Here is a 23,969-nt window from a genome sequence, read left to right as displayed (position 1 = left end):
CACAAACACATCCCTCCCACAGAAGACACATGCACATTGCCACATCGCCCCTTGCACGCCCGCCAGAACTTAAGCTCAAAAACAGGGTGCTCCTGGAGCTCGCACACACACATACTCACACACACTCACAAATGCACTATAAATAATGGATCATTGAACATCACCCAAAAAAGCCCCCGCAGTGCTGACAGCAGCAAGGCGGCCTTCTCTTTCTGACCCTGCCTTTAATTACTCCTCCAGGGAGCTGGGAAAGGTTGATTTAGCATCCTGCAGCAAAGGCTGCGGCAGATACAAACCTCTGGGCTGGGGCTCAGCCCAGGGACTGCCCTGGCCCACCTGTTTGCAAATAATAAATAAATAAATAACTTCATAACAGTATCCTATAATAGCTAGGATTTATGTAGTATTTTAAGGTTTGCAAAGCACTTCATATGTCTTGTCTCATTTGGTCCTCACTACAACCGTCTGACGTAGGTTCTATCTTACAGATGATGAGTTGCTATTAAGGATCTGAGGCAGAATTCAAACTCAGATCCTCCTTGCCAGGTCTAGCCTTCTATATTCTATGCCACCTTGGCACCTTTTTTCCCCTTTGCCATTATTTAATTCCCAGTTCCAGAAAAAAAGATACTTCCCTCCTATATTCTTACCACCTAAAACCTCAGCTCTTTCTCCCTCCCACCCCCTCTCCGTGGTCTTCATATTGGGAAAGGTGGCCAGCCACAAACCCTTTCAGGAGTTCAAGCTACAACCACCTTTGGCTCCGGGCACAGGTCCCTGGGCCAGGTGTAAACAAAGAGTGAGTATATTTCCACCTGAACTTTTGGGGGAGGAGGGAATTAGTGTATCAGATTGAAATTATTCCAAATTTCTGGTGTTGGCAGGAACACTCATACCTATTTTGGAATCTCTTACTGCTTGTTTTTTTTTTTCCTATGGTTGGAAATTAGCTACAATTCACAGAGGATGTGTTTGGGATAACTCAAAGTGGGCATGCCCTCAGGTGGCTTCCTGATAGGCAAAGAGCAGGCTGCTGGTTGTAGAAGGTGAGAAGTACCATACTCTGTGTGTGTGTGTGTGTGTGTGTGTGTGTGTGTGTGTGTGTGTGTGATTTTGGAGGGGAAACCTAAATTAGCTTGCAAGCTTGCTCTTCTAGAGCCATGAGAGAGCAGGACCCTTCTAGCCTTGAGGGGAATCATGGCCAAGCTTGGGCTAGCTGGACAGACTGGCTTAGAACCTAAGAACTAGATAGGCTGGGAGTAGAGAGTTTCTTTCAATCACCCCATCAACAAGCATTTATTTAAAGCACCCATAATGCACCAGGCACCGTGCTAGGCACTGAAGATACAAACCCAAAAGTGAAGCCATATTTGTATATTGTCAACTAAAAGATGAAACAACATTCAAATAAAGTGACAAGAAAAGACTTCCACCCTTCCCCTCCCCACCCCATAAACACTTGGCAGCCAGGTGGTACAGTAGATAGGGCACTGGGCTTGGAGTAAGGAAGTCCTGAGTTCATATCCAGCTTTAGACACTTACTTGATGTGTGACCTTGGGCAAGTCACTTAACCTTTGTTTGTCTCAGTTTCCTCAACTATGAAATGGGGATCAAAATAGCAACTACCTCCCAGAATTGTTGTGAGGATAAAATTAAATAGTATTTCTAAAGTACTTAGCACAGTGCCTAGCACATAGACAGTTAATAAATGCTTGTTCCCTTCTCTTCCTCCCTGCCCTATGTAGGGGGGACAGGGAATCAGTGAATGAGGGCACACAGTCAGAGAATATGCATACCCTTCTGGAATACACATGGAGGACTCACCTGTGGGGAAGCCCTTTGATTAGAGCGCATGTGTAGAGGGCACACTTCTAAGGGACATGGGTGACCCTGGCACATACACGAGCAAATCAATTTGCACTTTTAGTGCTGGTTGTCAGTGTCTTCTGATGCCATCAGTCACATTACCTCCTGCCATTCTCTGCTGGGCATCAACTTTCTGCTTTCCATTGAGCTCCTTGTCTCTGCTGAGGGGATAATCTCTGGGCTGGATGTCACATCTTTGTACTGGGTATCATCAAGGTTTCTCATCTCTGAACTGATCTCTGCTACCATTTACTGGGCTTCAGTTCTTCAGGGTCATCTACTCACTCTTCCTTCCCATCTACTAAAGTGTAGTGGCCAGAAAGCCTCTCCCTGACCATGGCAGGCAATATTCTTTTAATGCTTAACTGCTATATCTATGAGCTGCCCCATCTAACCAGATGGCCAGCAAAGGTCAACTAGAATGCTTCAGGTTGATTAAATCTATTGTTTTAGCTTCTGGGGGGTACTGTTGATTTGAAATATGTGGTCTCCTACAGCTAAAGGCCTTAGGGTTAGGAAACTCCTCAAAACTACTCTTTTAACCTCTAATGAGATTCCTGTGCCTCCCCCCCCCAACCCATTTTGAGGGATCTTTTAAACACAAAAGCACCGTCTAGAGACTGGAGCAATGAAGGCCCCTTCATTCCCAAATCTTCTTTGAAGATGAACAAAAACAAATGGCCCCCATTTCTGTCATTATTATGTTTATTGTCCACAGTAAAGAAACCCTGACTTGTATTCTGGACAGAAACACGTATTTTCTTTCCCACAGTCTACCACTTTGTCATAGTCATCTTGTATTGTTCTCTGATTGTTTCTAAGGTGTGACTTTTGTTTCCCCAAATAGATTGTGCATTCCTCAATGGCAGAGATTGTGTTTTCTCTCCCTGTATTTCCCATGACATCTGGCACAAGAATGGGCACAAACCAAGGGAGGGGGAGGGGATGGGGTAAGGAGCTCATTAACTGCTTTCTGACTTCTCTACGCCTAGAGAGCCAAAGAAATGAAAACTGCATCCTTCCCCACTCTCCCAACAGGAGGGTGGGACCTAATACCCATCTGGCATTAGGTGTATACCAGGCTCTCCATCAACTCACCCTGGGACCGTGGGTGGAGCCCTCACTTTCTTCTCTGGGCCTCAGTTTTCCCACTTGTAAAATGAAAACAATATTTCTCACCTTGCTACTTCCCCCTGGGGACTAGGAGATGCCAGATGTAAAGGGAATAGGAAATACCTTGTCTAAGCCTCTCTGCTCCAAAGGGTTCATGGAAATGTCACCTGAAGTGAATTTTTATTAGGGATGATTTAACTCCATGGGAGCAGAACTGAGGAGAACCAGAGCCTGCCTGATTGGTGGAAGGGAGGGGAGGCAGAAATGCTCAGGTCAGAGACTGAGAAGTGGGAGATCATAGAACTCAGAGCCCACCTAGAGCAACCTCCTCATTGGACAGATGAGGAGACTGTCAAGTGATTTGTTCAGGATTACATAACTAGTAATCGTCAGAGGAAAGATTTGAACACAAGTCTTCCTGTCTTCAGGTCCAGAGGCCTGTCTACCACGCCATGCTGCCTCTCATAATGTCTCTAATTGGAGACCAACTGAGCCACCGAAGCCTGGCAGGAGACGTGGTCCTAGGAAGGGATACCCTTAGATTTCTGGGCTGGATGCCAGGCTGACCTGCTCCTTATAGTAGGTTGGGGGTGTCACAATGGGGTGTGGTTACTTCTTATCTAGACATTAAGGAATGCCATAATTAATCGGGTCGGTATCAGTGGGAGTATCCCTGTATAAATGCCCTTTATAATGATTAAACTATTGGAGTCTTAGGCAAACTGATCCCATTAGAATGTTCTCTGGGATAAGGCTAGGGATGGGGCCCTTCAGAAGCCTGACCAAATTTTCTCAAAGCCCAGCTAGGGGGCTCATTAGACTGCAGCGATTCACCGAAAAGTCCCCCCAAAGAGAAAGGAGAATTTCTAATAACTCCCCTTTCCCCTCAGGAGGGCAGCCCCCCATTCCCTGGTTAACCTAATTACATGGGGCTTGAGCCTGGGATGAAAGCTATTCTCCAGCCAGGCTGGAAGAATATTAAATCTGCAGGAGGCCAGAGGGAGATGAGGGTGGCGAAGTTATTTTTAGACAATGAGGCCATAGCTGCTGGTAGTGTTTTGAAGTCTAGCTCTCGGGCTGGTGGGGGGTGGGGATGGCGCAGGGGAGGAATAGACACTTTAAAGGAGAGGGAGGCTTGGAAGGGGAGCCATGCCAGCTGACAGCACCCCCAAGCAGACGTGGTCCAAGGCACAAAGGAGGAGGAAGAGAGAAAACAGTTCTTTGCTGGATTCTTCTACGTGACGGGAAGCCTTACTGGGATCTCCTCCTCTTCTCTCTGGTCCCTCCTCCCTAAGTAGAAGGGTAGAGCACCTGACCTAGGGAAGGACACCTGGGATACCATGGCAGACCCTGGCACCAGCGTGCTGAGATGGAGGCAATTCACGCCCCATCTTGGGACCGAGGCCAAAGGGTGATCTTTCTCCTGGATAAAGCAAGGAGAATTCATCTCAGATTTTCCTTTGTCTCCATCCCTCTCCTCCTACCCCATCCCCTACATACCTTAACAGAAAGGTACAGGAGAGAAAAAGAAAGATTCTCAGAAGCTTAGTACAGTGGAAATGGCTATGGGGTCATAAAATCTGGGTTCAAATCTCACTTCTGACATTACCTTAGACTTAACCTCCCTGATCCTCAGTTTCCCCCCTGCAAAATGAAGGGGTTGGACAAAATGGCCTTTAAGGTCCCTTCCAGCTTTGGAGTTAAAACCCTATGAGACATTAGGCAAGTTAGTTCAGCTCCCTGAGTCTCGGTTTCCCCCTCTTGTAAAATGAGGGGGTTGGACAAGATGGCCCCAGAGGTCTTTTCCATCCCTACACCTGATTCTAAGATTCTTCTCACCAGATGGGAGCCTCACTGGTAGGATAGTTTGTCAGAGGCAGTGACTTTTTCTGAGGAGGCAGGTCTCTTGTTTACCTTTCCCCCCTCCCCAATTTTGTTCTCAATATGCACACCAGGCTCCTGCCCCTCTACTTTCCCATGAGAAGGGGGAGTCAGGGAAGGAAAATCATCCCCCAGAAGCCTCCAGTCAGGGGTGGAAGCGAAGGGGCCGGAGAAGGGAACAAGCATTTATTAAGCGCTTACTGCATGCCAAGCACTGTGCTAGACGCCGGAGATACAAAGACAAAATCAAACCAGCCTGCCCTCAAGGAGCTTATATTCTATCGTGAGGAAGCAAGCACACATGCAATCAAATACAAAATAGACACAAACTAACTGGGAGTGGGGGAGGGTTTAATATGAAGAGCAATTTAACAGTATAATAGAAGAATGGTAGGATCAATGCATCATTTCTATTTATTTCACATTTCCAAATTTAAAATTTGCTTCGGTGGGGAAAACCATAAAATGAGCCATCTGGTATAGATGAGAGGGTGCTGGATTTGGAGTCAGAAATCCTGGGTTCAAATCCTGTCTCCAATGATCACTTGAGCCTCTCCAGGACTGTTTCCGCTTTTAGAAGTTTCTCTGAAAGATAGCATCTCCCAGGGGAGGGGTTGATAGTCTTCCCTCTCTCTCCCTTTCTTTCTCCTCTATTCTTTCCCACTTATTCCGTCTCCCTGAACACCCCCTCCTCCCAAGCAGCCTTCTTGACACGGAGGATGGACAGCAGAGCCCTTCCTTACATCATCAGACCTCTCAAGGCTCCCTGGTGCCAAACCACAGTCATTGCTCTGTCCCGGGTCAGAGGCAGGCAAGAGGGTGACCCAGGTTCCTGCGTGTTTCATAGGGAGCGTGGAAGGGGCAGGGAGCCTAACTCAAGAACCAGAACACCTAGTCGCATCCCTGGGCCCACCTGTCTACACCAGCTCATAGGCTAGAGTGGATGAAGAAACTGAGGACAAGAAAGGCTAAGTGATTTGCCCAAAATCACAGAGGTATTAAATGGCACAGGCAGATTTTGAATGCAGGTCTTCTGACTCCTTAGCCAGGGTTCTATAATAGAACAACTCACATTTTGAGAGCTTACGGAGAGGCAGAGTGAACAGAGAGCTGGGCCTGGAGTCGAAAAGAACTACCTCTGTTCAGGTTGAGCCTTTGGTATATTCTGGCGCTGTGTTACCCTGGGCAAGTCCCTTAACATCTCAATGCCCTGGGAACTCTCTAAAGCTATAGGTTGCAGAGTAGGTGCCAATCTACATTTGTTGTTTTTGTTCAGTTGTTTTCCATCATGTCTGACTCTTCATGGCCCCAGTTGGGGTTTTCTTGGCAAAGATGCTAGAGTGGTTTGCCATTTCGTTCTCCAGCTTGTTTTACAGATGAGGAAACTGAGGCAAACAGGGTTAAGTGGCTTGCCCAGGGTCACCCAGATAGTATGTGTCTGGGGCTAGATTTGAATTTGGGGGGTGTAGCTGCCCCCATTCTACATTAGTAGAGAGGATTTCTTCATTTGGAAGGCCTCCTCCCCTCCCCTCTCCCCCAAGGCCACGTGTTATAGTAGCCAGAGGACCAGGTTGGCACGGGGGATGCCCATCAGTTTCAGATCCAGACTGTGACAAATTAGACATCACTTAAATTCTCAATGCCCCAGGTGACTCTAAGAAGTTGCAGGTGGGCTGTTGATTTGTCTGGGGGGAAAGGATGTTCCACACCCAGAGTTCCCCAGACTGATTGGGTTTATGTCATTTTAGCATCCCAGGTAGTACAAATATTGCTGTTTCCATTTTACAGATAAGGAAAATGAGGTGCAGAGAAGTGATTTGTCCAAGGTCATCCAGCCAATAGGTAGGAAAATGGTGACTAGGACCCAGGAGTCTCTGACTCCTACTCCAGGGTTTTTTCCACTATGCTCCATTTGAAAGGCCTGAGAAGAGACCTCTCTCAGAGGGACTTATAGGACCCTACAAAAGTGGAGACTAAAGAAGCCTCTTAAAGGGCCAGCTATGCAGGCGCTGTCCCAGTTGAGAAGAAAGCCCCAGCCCCAATCTCTATTGTTCTCCAACCCATCTGCTTCTCCCCCTGCAGGCAAAGGCTGGGGGACGTGACTGAATTTCAGAAGATAATGCTTTCTGCCCTTGTCTGGCCAGGCCAATACTAATGAGAGGAGGAGGGAGGGGAAGGGTCTGATGAGAAGCGGGAGCGAGACAAACAAGGCCCATGGATTTGTGATGTCAACCCTGGCTCTTTGCAAGAGAGCTCAGCATCAGACCCAAGCTGCTGGGAACATAGGGAGGGGAAAGGATACGAGCCATTTGAGAGAGCTCGTAAGTGGGTTAATTAAGGAGAACCTTCTGGGGCCCTCGGTAATTAGTAATGGGAGCAATCCTGAAAACCCACATCTGGAGCCCCGAGTAGATCGCATCGCCAGAGTGGGGCCTGTGGCGGCAGCCCACATCCCAGAGCCTGCCTGGAGAGGCTGAAATCCTGGCCTTGCTCAGGAGGATAGGGAAGCAGAGTCAGCGATGGACCCATTGCCCACACTCCTGCTGCAATGTCGAGGGAATCTCTGCAAACCCACAACCCCCAGAAGGAGGCCAAGCTCCCCCAACCGCTCACTCAGCACGTCCCGTTTGGCCACCATGTTTTGAATGAGTCCATCCTCCTACAGAGGCAAAGGCTGGGGCTGGTAATTACCTCATTGGAGAGACTGAGGTTTTTTGGGGGGAGGATGTCTGAGGAGTGGCCACATGCTTTGAAAACTAGACTGGCAGCTTAGCCCTCTGATGTCCAATCCCAACCTTTCACTCAATGGTTCTGTAAGCTCTCTTGTTCCATGCTTGCCCTTGAAAAGGGAACAGATGATGATGATGATGATGGTGATGATGATGATGATGATGGTGATGATGGTGATGATGATGGTGATAGCTATCATTTATGGAACACCTACTATGTGCTAGGTCCTTTACAAGGATGATCTTGTCTGATCCTCACAAGGAGGTAGGTGCTATTATTATCCCTGTTTAACAGCTGAGGAATCTGAAGGAAACAGGTTAATTGACTCACTGAAGGCCATATAGTTAGTAAGCAACATAGGATTACAGCTCTAGAGCTGAAAGGAATTTTAAAATTCTCCCTTTATTTTACAGAAAAGGAAATTGAGGCCCAGGCAGTTTAAGTGACTTGGGCAGAGGGAACGGGGCAGGGGGAGGGATGGAGGGGGCTCATAAAGATAGCAAGGATCAGAATTTGAATCCAGGTCCTCTGACTCCAAAGCTCATGTGATTCCCATTCTCCCACCTCCACTGGCATCCTGGCTTTTTCATGCTCCTAAACTCCAGATCAGGTTCCATAATAGACTCATCCCCAATTTCTAGGCTCACTGATTAGACCACTCCCTCCCTCCCTCCCTCCCTCAGTCCCCAGTGAGTGATGACAGGGAAGAGAACCCAGCTTGACTTGGGAATGCTAATTCCGGACATCGCCTGGTCTCGTCAGCCCCATCCATCAGCTCAAAGGGGCCTCCGAGGCATCTTCTTCTTCAGCTGCAAGCCTTCAGCACCCTCTCCTGGCCCCTCGGGGCATCACCAGGAGATGCTTGGCAGCTATTAAGGAAAAGGCATTTTAAGGGATGTAGGCTGATAACCAGGGTCTTTGTGTCGCTGATAATAGCTTTGGGCCCTTACCAAGCTAAAAACCACTCACCTCCTGCCCCTGTCTCAGCAGAAAGGGCCTCAGTTCCCTCCACACCTTCTAATTATCCAACTTGGCCACGCCCGGGTCCATCACTGAAGCTGCATTTATTTTTCAGGACAAACTGCTTGACCATCTAATAATCCCGCTGGCCAGAAAGCCATTTCAGTAATGTTTCCGCAGTAATCCTCAGTTTTGTTCTCTATCGCTAGGACCCGCTGCACACCCTTGGTGCTCCCTGGTAAGGCTCGTGGGTCGTTGGTCTCAAGTCATGAAGGCAGCATATTCAACCCAACTGGTCCCGAATCTCTCATGGAGGAAGGTGGAGGTTGTAGCTAGTTTTGGGAGGGCGAAAGAAGCAGTGAGGGCTGGAGAGTCTGGAGATCCTAACTGGGGCTTGAAAGGAAGGTCAGGGGTTTATGTATTTTAAGGAGATAACACCTATAGCCTTCCAACCAGCAGTAATGGAAGCTAGTTGGTACCTAGAGAGCCTCCCACATTTTCATACCTCCTACACGTAACCTAACTTTGGTCTCTCTAACCAGGACTACTCTAGCATCTCTTAACTGATCACCCCTCCTCCAGTCTCGTCTCCTTCTCATCTGACCTCCCCATCCCTGCCTGATCAATTAGACTAAAGCATAGCTTTGAATGCCACTCTCCTCTCAAAATGGGGCCCCACAACCTGTAGGAGAGAGCCTGCCATTTGAAGTCCTCTGTCTAAGCTGAATGAATGCTACTGTCTCCAAGGAAGTGAGACTGAGGATCAGCCAGGGAGTGATGGAGAGACTCCAGGAGGGTGGCAGATAGGGGTGAGCTGGAGCCAGTTTGAAATGGAGCGTTACATTTTCAGCATCAACATTTACACTTGAGAAATCAGCAAATGCTACATATCAGGACCTCAGTTGTTGTGTTCTTGGTTGTCTAGACTTAGACGGAGAAAATGTTAATTTGCCAATTAGACTTAAAAGTGTGTCCTGGTACATTTCTTCTGAGAACGGATTGTTAAACATTTACAAAGACACCCGTGGTGTGAGCAGCCTGCAACGTATTCTGGACAAGGATTAAGGAGAGCCAGAGTAAAAGATGCTACCAAATGAATGAACACATGAATGAATGAATGAATGAACGAAAATGCATTTAATGAGCCCTTACGTGCTAAGTACTAGAGATACAAATACAAAGTGAAGCAGCCACTGACCTCAAATAGCTTAAAATCTAATAACTTTAGGGAGTGATGACCAGGGCAAGGAGTTTTGGTCTGGGAAAGTGCAAAGCTGATGAGTGGACTGATTATTATTGTTTTATTAGGTATTATATAATAATAATAATTAGAAAGTATTAGCCCCATTTGGGGGCAGCTAGGTGGTGCAGTGGATAGAGCACCCGGAAAACTTGAGTTCAAATCTGGCCTCAGACACTTACTAGCTGGGTGACCCTGGGCAAGTCACTTCACCCTGTTTGCCTCAGTTCCCTCATCTATAAAATGAACTGGAGAAGGAAATGGCAAACCACTGTAAGTAGTGTCTTTTTCTAGGAAAGCTCCAAATGGACTCACAAAGAGTCGAACGTAACTGAACAACAACAATGAAACAACACTCCACCCCTCACCCCCAACATTTTTACAGATAAGGAAACTGAAGTAAACAGAGGTTAAGTGACTTGCCCAGGGTCACACAGCAAGTAAATGTCCGAGGCTGACTTCGCACTCAGGTCTTCCCGATTCCAGGCCTGGCTCACTCTATCTACTTGTCCACCAAACTGCTACTGCCACAATAGAACGGGTGATCAATCCTCCCTTTCTAGAGGCAATGAGAGTGTTGTTGTTTTTTTTTTTCTAGTTGTCAGAGAAAGTAGTGAGGCAGCTAGGTGTGCCCTGGGTGGATTGATGGGCTTGGAATCCAGAAGACTTGAGTTCAAATCTTGCCTCTGACAACCTAGTAGCTATGTGACCTTAGGCAAGTCACAACCTCTCTGATCCTCAGTTACAGCCTCAACTGTAAAATGAGGAGGTTAGGTTGGACGGCCCTTAAGATCCCTTCTGGCTACAAATTTATGATCCTGTGATGGAAAGTGGAGGGGGAGAGGAGGGACCCATGGCAGAAAAGGCACAGATGAGGAAAATGAGTGGACTGGCCATTTGACAAGCACAAGAACTGACTGATGGACAGCCCTTAGGCCTCAGTGCTATCTTCAGGATGTCAAGAAATCGAGGATGGCCTCCTACATGTTGGGTGGATGAGTGGCACAAGATGGGCAGGCACAGAGGTGCTGCTTCTATATCCCCACAGGCACCCCCTCCCATCTCTGAGACCCCATTGGAGTGGGTATGATTACTCTGGTCCCGACTTAATTTGCCAGGTTCATTTTCCACCAATCCCCTAAGTCCCCAGTCAACCATGATGTGGAATAATCAATAAGGAAGCCAGCAGGCCACAGCCTTGTTTTCAAAATTAGGGGCAAAGGCCAATGGGACACTCAAGTTGCCCAAAGGCTGCTTTGTGCTTCCCTATGGGAAGCCTCTAATGACTCTGATCCTTCCACCTGGATTCCTGTGATCAAATCTCATCCAGGGGAGGCTATTTCCCCCATCACCTTCCCCGACCGCCCCTCATCCCAAGCCAAAAGGTATGGCTCTCTCTCCTAAATGATAGCTTCATATTTCTGCCTCACCTCTTGATTGCATTTGGCCCACGCTGGCGACCTTCTAGGATAGCTCCGTATAGTCGACTTAACTCTTCTGGCAGACTAGAAGCTCCCTGAGGACAGTGACATCTTTACTGTCTCCCTAGCTTTAGCACAACCAGGCCATTGAACACATCTGTTGAATGAATTCTTTCTCCTCTGGAATCATTGGGTCATTTCATCTTCCTCCCCTACTCTGCAAAATGGGATGGCCACCTGCCCATCCCTCATTAACGTCCAGCTCTGCATTGGCAGCATCATAGCGATTCTGAGGCCGTGATGATGTTACATCCTGTACCAAAGCTAACAGAGTTGGGCTTTAGGCTGGCTGGCCTTCTGTTGTCTCAGGACCACCCTGGCTAAGAGTGGATAAAATTCATCACCAGAATGGTTGGCTGGGGGCGGGGGGGGGGGAAGAGAGTGGGGTTTCCCCTTTCTTTTTTCCGTCCACAACAACTCAACATGGACAGTCCCCTGAAGGGTGGAAAAAGCTGTGACAACATCGATGAGGAGAGCCGAAATCACAGACCCTTACAGCAGTCCAGTCCAATTGGCTGAAGCCCACCTTGGCTTTCTTGTCACTCACCCACACAACTCTCCATTTCAACTTCACGTGCCTTGGTGCAAAGTGTTCCCTTTGCCTAAAACGTTCTCCCTCCACACCTGTTTCTAACTCCCTTTGTTTTTCCAAAACTCTGCTTACGCATTCCCCTTCTTACTGGGCAAGTAGTCCCAGTTGGTTGGAATGTTAAGAAAGCAGTGGGAAGGCAAGCGGGTAAGTCAGGACAAGAGGATGCACACCCAGGAAGTCGTTCCTGATTTGCCCGTGCCTTCTCCCCAAAAAATGTACCTTGTATTTATTCTGGATATACACGAGTGTCCACATCATCTCCTCCATAGGATGTAAGCCCCCTTAGGATGGGGAAAAATGTCTTTTTGTCTTTGCATCCCCAGCACCTAGCACAGTGCCTGACACATTGCAGGTGCTTAATAAATAGATGCTGGCTTGACTGAAGCCTTGAAGATCATGAAGACCCACCTGAAAAGAATCTCAGTCCTCCCTTTTTTCCTAAGGCATCTGCCATCAAAGGAATTTTTATCCTAAGCCCCATTACTGTAAGAAAATCCCTTCTTCTTTGAGTGCCAAATCAGAATATTATTTTTTTCTTTCTTTCTGGAGGCAGCAGTGGAAAGCTTCTGTTATGATGTGAGGCTTAGGACTGGTGGTACTTAATCCTTCTGCCTGCCCTTGCCAACGGGCTATCATGTTCCCTTTATGTGCTGGGGGGCCTTGGTCACAAAATAATTGGATAGAGATGGAATAGGAGGCCGGCTGACAAATGCTTCTGCAGAATCCTACACTACTTTCACATTGCCGTTTCTTTCTGTTCACTACCTGCAGCTAAAGAAACCAATCTAGGGCTGTCAGAGCATAGCTACTGTCAGTGAACCCCCTAGGCAGCACCAGCTACAAAGGAGCAGAAACAAGTTTGGGGCGGCAGTGGAGGATGATGTAAGGAAGCTCCGTCTCGGCACTGTTTCTGAGAGACTAGCATCAGCCCTGCCGTCTACGTACCGAGAAATGCACTCATACGGAGTGGGGACCAGCAACTCAGATTCCTCACCTATCACCTTGAATCCAGAAGAGAGCCCCAGTTCTGGAAACCACAATCATCCCTGCCATTGTTCCTGGACAGGGTGTGTCAACCTGTCCCCATGGTCTCATTCACCAGCTCTGGCTTAGCTTCCGAATTTCTATCCCCAGTGCTTAGAACAGTAACTAATAAATACATTTTCATTCCTCATTAACACCGGAACACAAAATTGAGACCTGGAAGGGATCTCCCATTAGCGAGTATAGGGCTCTTAACCTTTTTTTGTCATAGACTGACAGACCCCTTTGGCAGTCCATGAACTCTGAATCACAGACAAATTCTCAGAATCGTATTACGTTAGAATGGGAGCTCCCTGAGAGCAGGATTTATCTCACTTCTCTATTTGTACCCCAGGTGCTTAGCACATAGTAAAGTGCTTAATAAATGCATTTTTTATTAATTCATAAAACATAGGATTACAAAGGAAATTAATTGTGCTGAATAGTTCTCAAAATATTTCTTTAAAAGACAAGTACACTGACTCCCAGATAAGAGTCCCTGATCTAGGCCGACCCCTTCGACTTAATAGGTAAAGAAACTTAAGACCCAGAAAAAAATTCAGGTTGAGATCAGAACTGACCAACCTGGCACAGAATCATGGAATTCAGAGTTGGCTAAAAGACCACCCTAGGGTAGCCCAACCTCTCACGGTTAGGATCTCCAGACCTTACCCAGAGGTCCTATTTCCAATCACAGCCTACAGTAATACTGCCGCCATTTCCCCCTCATCTGCGGTACTATCATATGGCAATTTCCACCCTCCCTGATCATCACCATCCCACATGGGAGCTCTCCATAGAAGAGCGATCTAAGGATCCCATTGCCTTCCATTCCCCGAAGGTCCAGCTAAAAGGAATCAAATTCTGAGGAGCAATGTAGATAGATGCGTAGTGATTTCAAAGACCTGGTTGCCTGGGCTGTCGAAGTCTGTGTGGCACATTCTCAGTGATGCCATACAGCTCAGAATCACGAAAACATCACAATTTAGGAAGAATCTGTTACAAATTAGCCCCGGGAGAATGGAAAGCAGCACATAGGATGTAAACATGCATGTTTCCAACGCGGTCTTTTTCGAGAGGCCTTATCAAAGATGTTGCCAAGTAGCCATGTGACCGGAACACAAGGTGGGCTGATTGTGTAGCAACGTGGATGCCTGTGATACTATATGAGTAAGATTCCCGCCCCCTACACATGTTAGGCTCATTCTCCAAGGCGTCAAAGGCTAGGGGATGGCTGTTCTCAGACCACCTGACCCGCTCCCCCACTCCCAAATTAAGAGATTATTGATAAGGGTGTATGCTTTAGCCCCACGGACTGGTGGGTGCCTGGATCCTGACCCTGGGAATGGGGCTGGATAGAGCCGGAAGCCACTCTGGCGTTTTAGGAGCAGAGAGCAGAGCAAAGGAGGCTCAGAGAAAGTACCACAGGGGGAAAAAACGGTGACAGTTTTATTGATGTGGCGACAAACCAATCGACAAAATTCATTAATCCAATCGATCTCCTCCAAGAGGATGCACTGCGTATGAAATATCTTCCAAGTGACATGATGCTTTAATAAGTTAAGGAAATGGCTTCCTCCTCTCACAGTATCGTTTCCTCACTTCATGTTCTTGACAAAATCCTCCCCTTTCTTGATGGAGGCTTTCAGCTCGGAAATGGCCTCAGCAACCATCTTCTCTTCGAAAGGCGACAGCTTGCCAAGGCCCAGGTTCTTCTCAATGCCTTTTTTCTGTGAAGGGAAGAAAATCAAAAGGCCTTCTGGGTATTTTGGCAGTCGTGTCTAATACAGCAAAACACTCCCCTCCAACTCACGGTTGTCTGTGCTGCGCGTGCTACAGCAGAGGCATCAAACCTCTAACCAGATTAAAATAGAATTGGGAAACGTTTAACAAGAGAAGTAAAAACGCAAGAGGACCCAGATTACATTAACATGCGGTTTTCTAAGTCAATATGTAGCCCCCAGTGACCCCTAGGTAGGGGCGAGTGGGCCTGTTTCTATCTGAGTTTGACTGCCTGCCCTAAGGGCTCCCTGAAGATACCAATCACCCACAGATCAGAGCCTGCACTCCTTCCCTCCTTATTATCATTAGGTAGATGACTAAGGAATGAAACTTATTTTAAGATTCACCTGAGCCAATTATTGCTAGTTACTATATTTACACAGCATGGTATATACACAATCGCATGTGATCCTCACGAAAACTCTGGGGGTGTGGCAACATTAACCCATTGTACAGACAGGGAAACTGAGGGACAGCAAGGTCAAGTGACTTTTCCCATACTTGAAAGCTAGGAAGTGTTAGGGCCATAACCTCGGGTTTTGTTTTCACTAAATTAGAATAAATGGCTGAAAATAAAAAAGCATGGTTTCTGCCCTCCTATTTACATCAGTGACCAACAGACAGCAGCCAGCTCCTTTCCCTGAGGCAAAAGATTCCTACTATTTGTACACTGAGCTCTATGCCGAAGAGGGTCAGCATGGGCTCTTCCATCACAAACGCGATAGTACCAAACAAAGGAGACTAAATTTCACCAGGAGTAGTTTGTGTGAAAAAAGACCCAGGTATTTTAGTTGCCTGGAGCTCTGCATGAAGCACAGGCTTGGTACTGGGGGGCCCCACTCTCACCCACCCCGGGTATTGAGAAATCCTGAAACCAGGCCACCAGGAGAACAGGGGAAAGGCCTGGGGCCCTTCAGTCTGGACAGATTTGAGGGGAAGAGAAGAATGACAGCTATCCACCAACTGTGGAAGAGCTGTCCAGATTTCAAAGTAATCAAGAACTCCAAAGGTCCCAAAGCCAGATGGCCTGCCTCAGTGGGCAGGGGGTTATCCCTCAGAGGTCTTCTGTGAAAGCTGACTCGCCGTGATCAAGGATGCTGTGAGGCTGACCAAAGCACCAAACTGTATCCTGAAATGAGCTGGACCAGAAGACCCTTCAGGCCCCTCCCCAATCCTAAATTTCTTTAGAATGGACTGCCCCAGTTGGAGGCCCAGAAGTATCGACTACACCTGATGCCTCTAATTCGATTAAAAACCGGGGGCCTCTCTGGACCTTGTTTTAGCACACACCCTTCAACCCTGGACATCTAAAGCCTGCATTATTGCTACATTATCTCACAAAAGAAATGCTACAGCCAGAAGCTCTGGCTCTGCCAGAGTGTAGGCCCACCTCCTGAAACATACCCCAAGCAGCAAGGGTGTGGAAAAATAGGAGCACTCTGTTTCTTCTGATCTGACAAAGGAGCATTCCACGACTCCCTCCTTCCCATTCATCGCATCCACAACAGAGAAGACAAATCTGGCCCCGGCATAGGCCATTGACAGGGTAGCAGAACCTAAAAGAATAAAATCAGGTTGGTCCAGCTAATAGTGCAAGGTGATTAGGGTAGAAAGCAGAGACCTAAATGTGGTCTTTTCTGAAACTACCACCAGCACATTTTAATGCTCAATCGTCAAAATTTAGTTTGCTTTTCCCCTTCGTCTTGAACACCCATGAACAATCCCACACACTTTCAATTCTACCACTCCACCCCCTTCTCCCCAGAGCACTCCCACCTGTGCTTGACTATCTGGTGGTATCACTACCACCAATCCATTCCCCTGACCCACAGGAAGCTCCCTTGCCGTGACACAGATAAGCAGTGCCCAGAGAGGCTGCATGTGCAAACCCACCAGCTCCAGCTTTAGCTTTGACAACCTCTGTGCCAGCCTCCTGGATCCTTCCTGTCAGGGTTTTGAGCTGATCCTCAGGAAACTCCACCTTAGGCGTGCACTGGAAACCAAAGAGATCTGGTTATCCCAAAACCAACACAACCCCCTGACAACCTGCTTTACTCCAGCGACCTGTGATGCCAGCGGTGTGGGGGTGGACACAGCTTGAATTACAGGTCACAATGGCTCTGACTTAGGAGGTTTCTGAGGGCTGCTGTGGTCCATTAGGTGAAGAGCTCCTCTAGACTTAACCAGGCTGGCCCTCAGGCCACAGCCCTAGAGGCCATCACCAGGCCCATGCTCAAAGCCTCCAGCTTGGCAGGACCTAGAAGAGCTGATGCTAGCTGGCTCTCACGGCTCGGGATCTGTGCCACAATTAGAGCAAGACTTTATTGGAAGAAGACTCCTCATCTAGATAAAAGAAGTCTTCAAATGACTCATTTATGCAGTGCTTTCTGGAGCTAAGCTAGGCCCTAACTGAGGGCAGCTAGATGGCATCCCAGTGCATAAAGCACTGGGCCTGGAGTCAGAGATGGGGGTACAAAGGGTGCCCTAGGATCAAAAATAACATTATGAATTACTTTTCCAGGCCCCTGAGGGGGTTTGAGGCTCCTTCTGTAGCCCATCCTGTACCCTGAGATCCTGGAACATGAGAGCTTCTCAAGCCCTTTCCCCTGATCTTGAAATACCATACAACTTGTACCAAAAGAACTGCCTTTGTCTCCCTTATCCTGAGTTCCCTATCTTGTCATTTATTTGTCCCTACTCTCCAACCCCCATAAGAAACCCTAAAAATACATTACCATCCTACAGGCTACATAGCTTTCAATCTATATAAGCCTGGGTCTTCCTATATCATGGCCTTTGTTTAGCTCCTTGCTAACCTCAGGCCTGTGAAGCTTTCAAGTAATAAAGCTCCCAATGGTTACAGAGGTCTAAGTGAATTCTTTCACACCTGAACCAGCTCTCCCAACTCTAACCTCAACATAAAGAAGACTCTTCTTCCTGAGTTCAAATCTGGCCTCAGATACTTACTAGCTGTGTGACCCTGGGCAAGTCACCTACCCCTGTTTGTGTCAGTTTCCTCAACTATAAAATGAGCTGGAGAAGGTAACTGCAAAGCACTTCAGTATCTCTACCAAGAAAACTCCAAATAGGATGAGAGAAATTAATATTATACTGTCATATTAATAACTAATTATTAATTTGTGATTTACCCTTTTCCTTTCATTTCTATTAAGAACCAACTCCTGAAAGGGTCAGTCTCTGAAGGGCAGGCCTGGGTGATGAGATTACTGCTAGCCCCCTTGCACGTAACTAAGCTGGGTGGGACCCCACCCAGCTCAGGAAGAAAACTAGCCGAGAAGTCCAGCAGGAGATGGTTTCTCCAGCCCAGATGCCGGGAGAGTGCACTCTCTGGATCAAGCCTCACTCTCAGTCCTCATTCAGCAGACCTCCTTGGCATATCACTAAATGTCTACCACTCAGGGGAGTGCCCGCTCAGAAGGGATTTAAGGCGCTTCAGAGCTTTCCTTGGAGTATTTGGTTACCAAGAGAAACCATCAATGTGCTGATCACAGGCTATCCTAATTAATAAGTTGGTTATTAATTACCCAGAAACTCTCTCGGAGTTTCACTGGTCACAGGGGGTCACACAACTGAAACGACTCAACAACAGACCCTAACTCAGAGATCAGTGGCCATAAACCCTTTCTCCCCCACACGTGCCTACATATGAAGCCATTCCCTCTTTAGAAGTCATATAATATGGTCTACGTCCAGTTCTAACATGAACCAAGACAGACTAACTGGCAAGCCTCACCAATGAGACACAGTCCAGACTTGATGCTGGAAGCTCAGGGTAGAAAGAATGCTGGCTTTAAATCTCACCTCTGGCACTTGTATGAGTCTGGGCAGCTCATTCCCCTCCTTGGGATCATTTCCTCGATTGTAAAAAGGGGGGGGGCAGGGGGTCTCCGAGGTCCTATTACTCTCCGTGACCTCAGGTAAGCCTTCACATTCTTGGACCTCATTGTGCTCATCTTCAAATGAAGGGACTGGACCACGTAGCCTCTGACCCAAGAACCCATGGTCCCTTTAGAATCAACCTCAGGATGAAGACTGGAGACGCCTTCCTCCTTTCCAGGCAATTTTATTAGATCAAACGTCTTTGAGGCCTCTGCCCAACAGGGAGCACACCCTGGCCAGAGAGCACATACCTGAGAGATCAGGGGGATGATAGTCTTCCCTGCGTGGCCGCCAATGACGGGGACATTGACCCGAGCTGGATCCAGGCCCTGGTGAGAATGCAAGGCTCAGTTAAATTTTAAACAGATGTTCAATGGCGAGGTTCTGCATGAGCTTTTCTGTACGCCTTGCCTACTCAACCCCAAAATCCACAGAGTTTTATCAAAAACAAACTCCTTTCAGAAGATAAAGGGTGGGGGCAGCTAGGTGGTGCAGTGGATAGAGCACCGGCCCTGGAGTCAGGAGGACTGAGTTCAAATCGAGCCCCAGACATTTGACACTTACTAGCTGTGTGACCCTGGGCAAGTCACATAACCCCACAGCCTAGCCAAAAAACAACAACAACAACAACAATAAAAAGAAGATAAAGGGTCAGGCCTAATACCACCTAAAAAAGCTGGCTAGAGGTGAATGAAAGAAACTGACTTTAAGGCAGGGGTTCTTAACCTGATGTCTGTAAACCTGTTCTTTAAGAAAATATTTTTATAACTACATTTTAAATGGTTTCTCTGGAATATTTTATTTTATGCGTTTAGGAACATGATTCAGAGAATGGATGCAAAGGTTTCACCAGAATGCCAATGAAGCCCAAGACGGACAAAAGGTTGAGAAAGCCTGCTCTCAGGGGCCAGTTATGGTTTAAAGGTTGTCTGACACACCTGCCACCCGGTGAACTGCAGAGCTTCGAGCTCAGCACGTTTCCCCGGCCTTCGGGGCTCCCCAATCCAAGCCGCCCCGGCCTATGGCAGTAACAAGGATAGCACGCAGCTCACTAGAGCTAGCAAGCCGCAAAAACCTTTTGGATGCATGAGGTGAGAATAAAGTCACATGGACAAGAGTTGTGAAATGAGCCTCCTTAATCCCCAAAGAACCTACGTGACTAAGGAAACCAATCAAGGCCACTTAAATTCTTAATGTAAAAATTCCCCAAATGTGGCTAAGAGATAAGCTGGGAAGGTCTGAGCTGAATAAGCCTTACCTTCAGTTCTGCAACAAAAGTGTTTGCTCTGACAATATCCAGGGTTGTTACACCAAAGATTCTGTTGGGGTTGTACACGCCTTGTTTCTTAAAAACCTCAGATGTGATTGGGATGGTAGAATTGACCTAGGAAAGGGAATAGACAAGATGTCAGTTCCCCATGGCTTCAGAGATGAGGGGGGCAAAGCATCACATCAGGTACTGTTTGGTAAACTTTCAAATTCATCTGGGTTTAAAACAACCTGATCTTTATAAAGCTGAGTGCCACATCTCTTCTTACCACACTAAAGAGAAAATATTTTGGCACATGGGAGGCACGCTCCAATGCCTGAACCATCAGTGATGGGGCTGATAGTCTGAGGCACAGGCTCAAACACATTTCATGTCCGTTAGGAAACTAACATACTAAAAAGGTGCCAACTTTAAAATGTGTGTGTTTATCATAACCTACTCAGTCTGGGTTAGTATGAAGCTGTGCATGCCACCCCAAAGCACAGCAGAGCCTTTCAAAGTCTAGCAGCTACAATGGAAAATCCTTCCAATGGCTACAGTCCAGAACCTCAAGGAGAAATAAGAGGCTGGGGGAAGAGCAGGCTTCCCCCAAGAAGGCATGGGAACCATCTCTAGCTACTGGATAAAGGTCATTGTCCTTCACTGGCACCTTCATTCAGATCCTTACTGTGATCTAAAATCCAAGTTTAGCCCAAACGTGGGAAAGAGCAAAATGCTCCTGCTCCACAAGCATCCTGGGGGCTGTGGTGAGGGCTGGGGAGGGGCCAGTCACATGGACTACTCCACCCCCAAGTCAGTGGCAGGAGGGGACGGATGAGTTAAAGAGTAACAACTAATTGTGTAGGAGGAGAACCAGACAGTATCTGCAAAGAGCAAAGGGCAAAAATTGGGAGATCTAGTAGAGAGGGAGAAAAAAGGCTGTGTGATCTTAAAGGAAGAAAACCACCTAGATAAAACCTATTATAAAGGATCGAAGAATTAAAGGGGATCTAATGCCAGAGAGCCGGACGAGCCAGTTCTCACGTATGGAAACCTGACAAATGTTAGGGAAACCCATTCCAAGTGCCAGCACACATGGCAGCACGTGAATGCCATGACTTCAGACACAAGGACCGATATCTGTGATAAAAACTTCAGAGACAGCTGGGAGCCTGCCATGAAGTAACACAGAGGGAAGAGAGCAGAGCCAAGAGAACACAGCCCCGACCAACTCTGTCAATGAGCAAGAAGACTCCACTTCAGGACAGTGGATTACCCCGGCTCCTCCTTCATCCAAGTTAACACACGCGAGCTTTTAGCTGGATGGCCAAAGAACAACTAAACTAAGTTAGCTGCATTCACGCTCTGGTTCTGCTTCACTCCAAGGTACAATGTGTTTCTGTTTGGCTATGTTAAGAGAAACTTGAATCCTAAAACAAAGCCCAAGAAGAATCCATCCCAGCGGTAATGGTCTCTCTGTGCCAGGCCTCCTCACGTCTCAGGCCCAGCTGCCCAGGGAGAAGGAAGCTTACCGGGTTTGCAATAATACAGATCATGGCTTCTGGGCAATGCTTAGCACAGGCAGCAGCCAGAGTAGCTACGATGGTAGCATTGGTGTTGAAAAGGTCGTCACGAGTCATTCCTGGAAGGAAGGAAAGAAAAGGGGCTAGGCATTCGAACCACCACTTCTTCTCCCACTGCTGCCATCACGGTTCGAGTCTGGCCCTGGGGCAGGTAGGGAGGCTGGGCGGCTCCATCTAACGTACCCGGCTTTCTGGGGACTCCTGCGGGAATCACAACAACATCACAGCCTTTCAAGCAATCTGGCAGCTGCTCAGGTCCCAAGTAACCTAGGAAAAAACATAGCTCACTGAAATAACCACACCCTCTTCTGACCCAGTGATGCTGGCTAGTACCTGGAAAGGAAAGGGGCAAAATTCAAGCACACTCAAATGTTTCATATGAGTAAAAGTTCATATTTTTACACATGGATCCCACTTAGTGTTGTTTCACAACAGTCTTTAAGACCCTGGCACCAATTCCATCCTATCATCCCCTACCTGAGTGGGCCTAGCCCCCTCTTCCCAGCTCCCCTGTGCTAGATCAGCTCCTTCTTCGCTCCCTCTTCTAACTACCCCCCCAAAAGGAGATGGGGAGATGGGGGAAGGCATCAGCAGCACCACTCAGCTTTGTTTCCAGGACACCCTCTGCCTCTGAGTAGCAACTGTGCCTCCCACAAGCCCACCACCCTGGGATGGAGTCACTGACCATTAGGTTACTTGTGCTGGTACAGCGCATTCCTCACTAACAGCCCAGATAGGTAATACAGATGAGGAAACTAAAAATGACTTGTCCAGTAACAAAACCAGGAATTGGAAGAATTGAGACTTAAAATAAATTCTGACTTCAAACCAGATACTCTCCGTTAAAAAATGGGATATTTCAATTGTCTCCTGAGAGGCATCTGTCTGCAAGCTTAGAATGGACCCAAATCCCTAGTCAATGATTGACAAAAAGTTATAATAGTCCCAGAAAGGGGTGATAAGGGCAGCTTGGATTCTAACTAATTTTTCGTATCATAAACTTCAGGAAACGAGCTCAACTAAAAAGCAACAAAATGTTATTTAGACATTACGGCTCAATGAGGTTTCTGCCTATTAAAGCTCAAGCACGGTTCAAGCATTTAACTTTAAAGTTCAAATCTGTATTAACAATGATGCTTTAAGATTGTAAATGTCTGAGTAAAACTAAAAATCACACCCTAAATATAGACCCAGACCAACTCAAGCACTCTGATTCCAGAGCAAAAGGGCCATTCATTCTTTCATTCATTCATTCCAAATAGAAGCCAAGTACATATGTTATGGGTTTGCTGGCAGTACCTTTGACAGTGGCTCTGGTCTCGATGTGGCTCAAATCAGCTGCTACACCAGGGGTATGAGCAATGTCATAGAGCGTTAGACGGCTCACCAAAGGACTGTTCTTAAGGAGCAGAGAAAGGGGCTGTCCAATTCCTCCAGAAGCACCCAGCACAGCTACTTTTGCATTATTCTAGAAAATGGGAAAAGATAGGGAAAGAGAAACATTCAGGAGAAAAACAGAATATTCAGAAAATGTCTAACAGCCTTAGCTTCATTCATTAGAAAACTTTTTTGGTACAAAGTCTCTTGCCAGAAGAAGAGTTGTTGTTTTAAACAGTATCTATATGATGGTCACGTAGATGAGCAGCAAGGTGGTGCAATGGATAGAGAACCGGGAAGACGAGTTCAAATCTAGCTGTGAGACCCCGGGCAAGTCATTTAATCCTGTTTGCCTCAGTTTCCTCATCTGTAAAATGAGATTGAGAAGGAAATGGCAATCTGCTCTAGTATCTTTGCCAAGAAAATCCCAAAAGGGGTCATGAACAGTATGGCTGAAAGACTAAACCCCACCACCACATGATGGTCGTGTTCAACTTGTTCATCCTGGTCCTGCTTTCCAGTCTGATCCCAACGGCCAGAGCCCAGGGAAGCATGCCCCTTGTGAAGATGGAGCCTCTGTAGGTGCGGCAGCCCCCATGCCCTCAGCAGCTATCGCCCACCAAAGTCCTTGACTCTGTCAAGTGGTTCAATATCAGAAATAGAAATGGTTTCATCAATGAAAACAACATTGTACTGTCTGTTTCGCCACTGAGTCCTAAGGACCATGGGACCTGTCCATTTAATTTGTATCTGAAACTACCCTATTGAATGCAGTCTGCCCCTTCAAGAGAATCTGGGCTCTTTGAGAGCAGGCTTTGCTTTCTATTTGTATCCCCAGTGCTCAGCACATCCTGAGCCTTTAACAAATGCCTTTTCCTTTCATTTGTTCATCTCCAACTAAAAACATATCTATCATGAACTTAAGTTAAGGCCAGCCCCTCAGAGACAATTCTGATCCATGGCAGAAGTCACTGAGAATGGTTCCTTAGTCAATGGAGTACAAGAATGCTTTTGTTCCACTGAGGCTACCATGGGTTTTGTTCCACTTCCTCACCATTCACTAATCTTGGAGGTTTCAGCTAACAGAATCTCTGACATGATCTCGGAAGAAAAAAATGAGATCTACCCCCTTAAGGTAAGGAAGCAATACTTCTTGCTCTATACATAATAAAAGATCTGACAACGTGGTTC

General features: G+C 47.1%; 1 protein-coding gene across 1 annotated transcript; it reads right to left on the bottom strand.

Moving 5' to 3' along the window:
• Positions 1-14,310: 14,310 nt before the first annotated feature.
• LOC114040506 (malate dehydrogenase, mitochondrial) lies at positions 14,311-22,869 on the bottom strand (the record flags this gene model as incomplete). Its single annotated transcript, XM_027858633.1, has 8 exons — positions 14,311-14,617; positions 16,074-16,225; positions 16,563-16,662; positions 18,821-18,898; positions 19,828-19,953; positions 21,351-21,460; positions 21,585-21,668; positions 22,701-22,869. Coding segments are annotated over 8 exons (951 nt in total), but the record flags the coding sequence as incomplete, so codon positions are not given.
• Positions 22,870-23,969: the final 1,100 nt, after the last annotated feature.

This window comes from Vombatus ursinus, unplaced genomic scaffold (assembly GCF_900497805.2).
Source record: "Vombatus ursinus unplaced genomic scaffold, bare-nosed wombat genome assembly UNPS02013262.1, whole genome shotgun sequence".
Classification (NCBI taxonomy): domain Eukaryota; kingdom Metazoa; phylum Chordata; class Mammalia; order Diprotodontia; family Vombatidae; genus Vombatus; species Vombatus ursinus.
The sequence above is the reverse complement of the archived record's forward strand: the minus strand, read 5'-3'. Positions and strand labels throughout refer to the sequence as shown.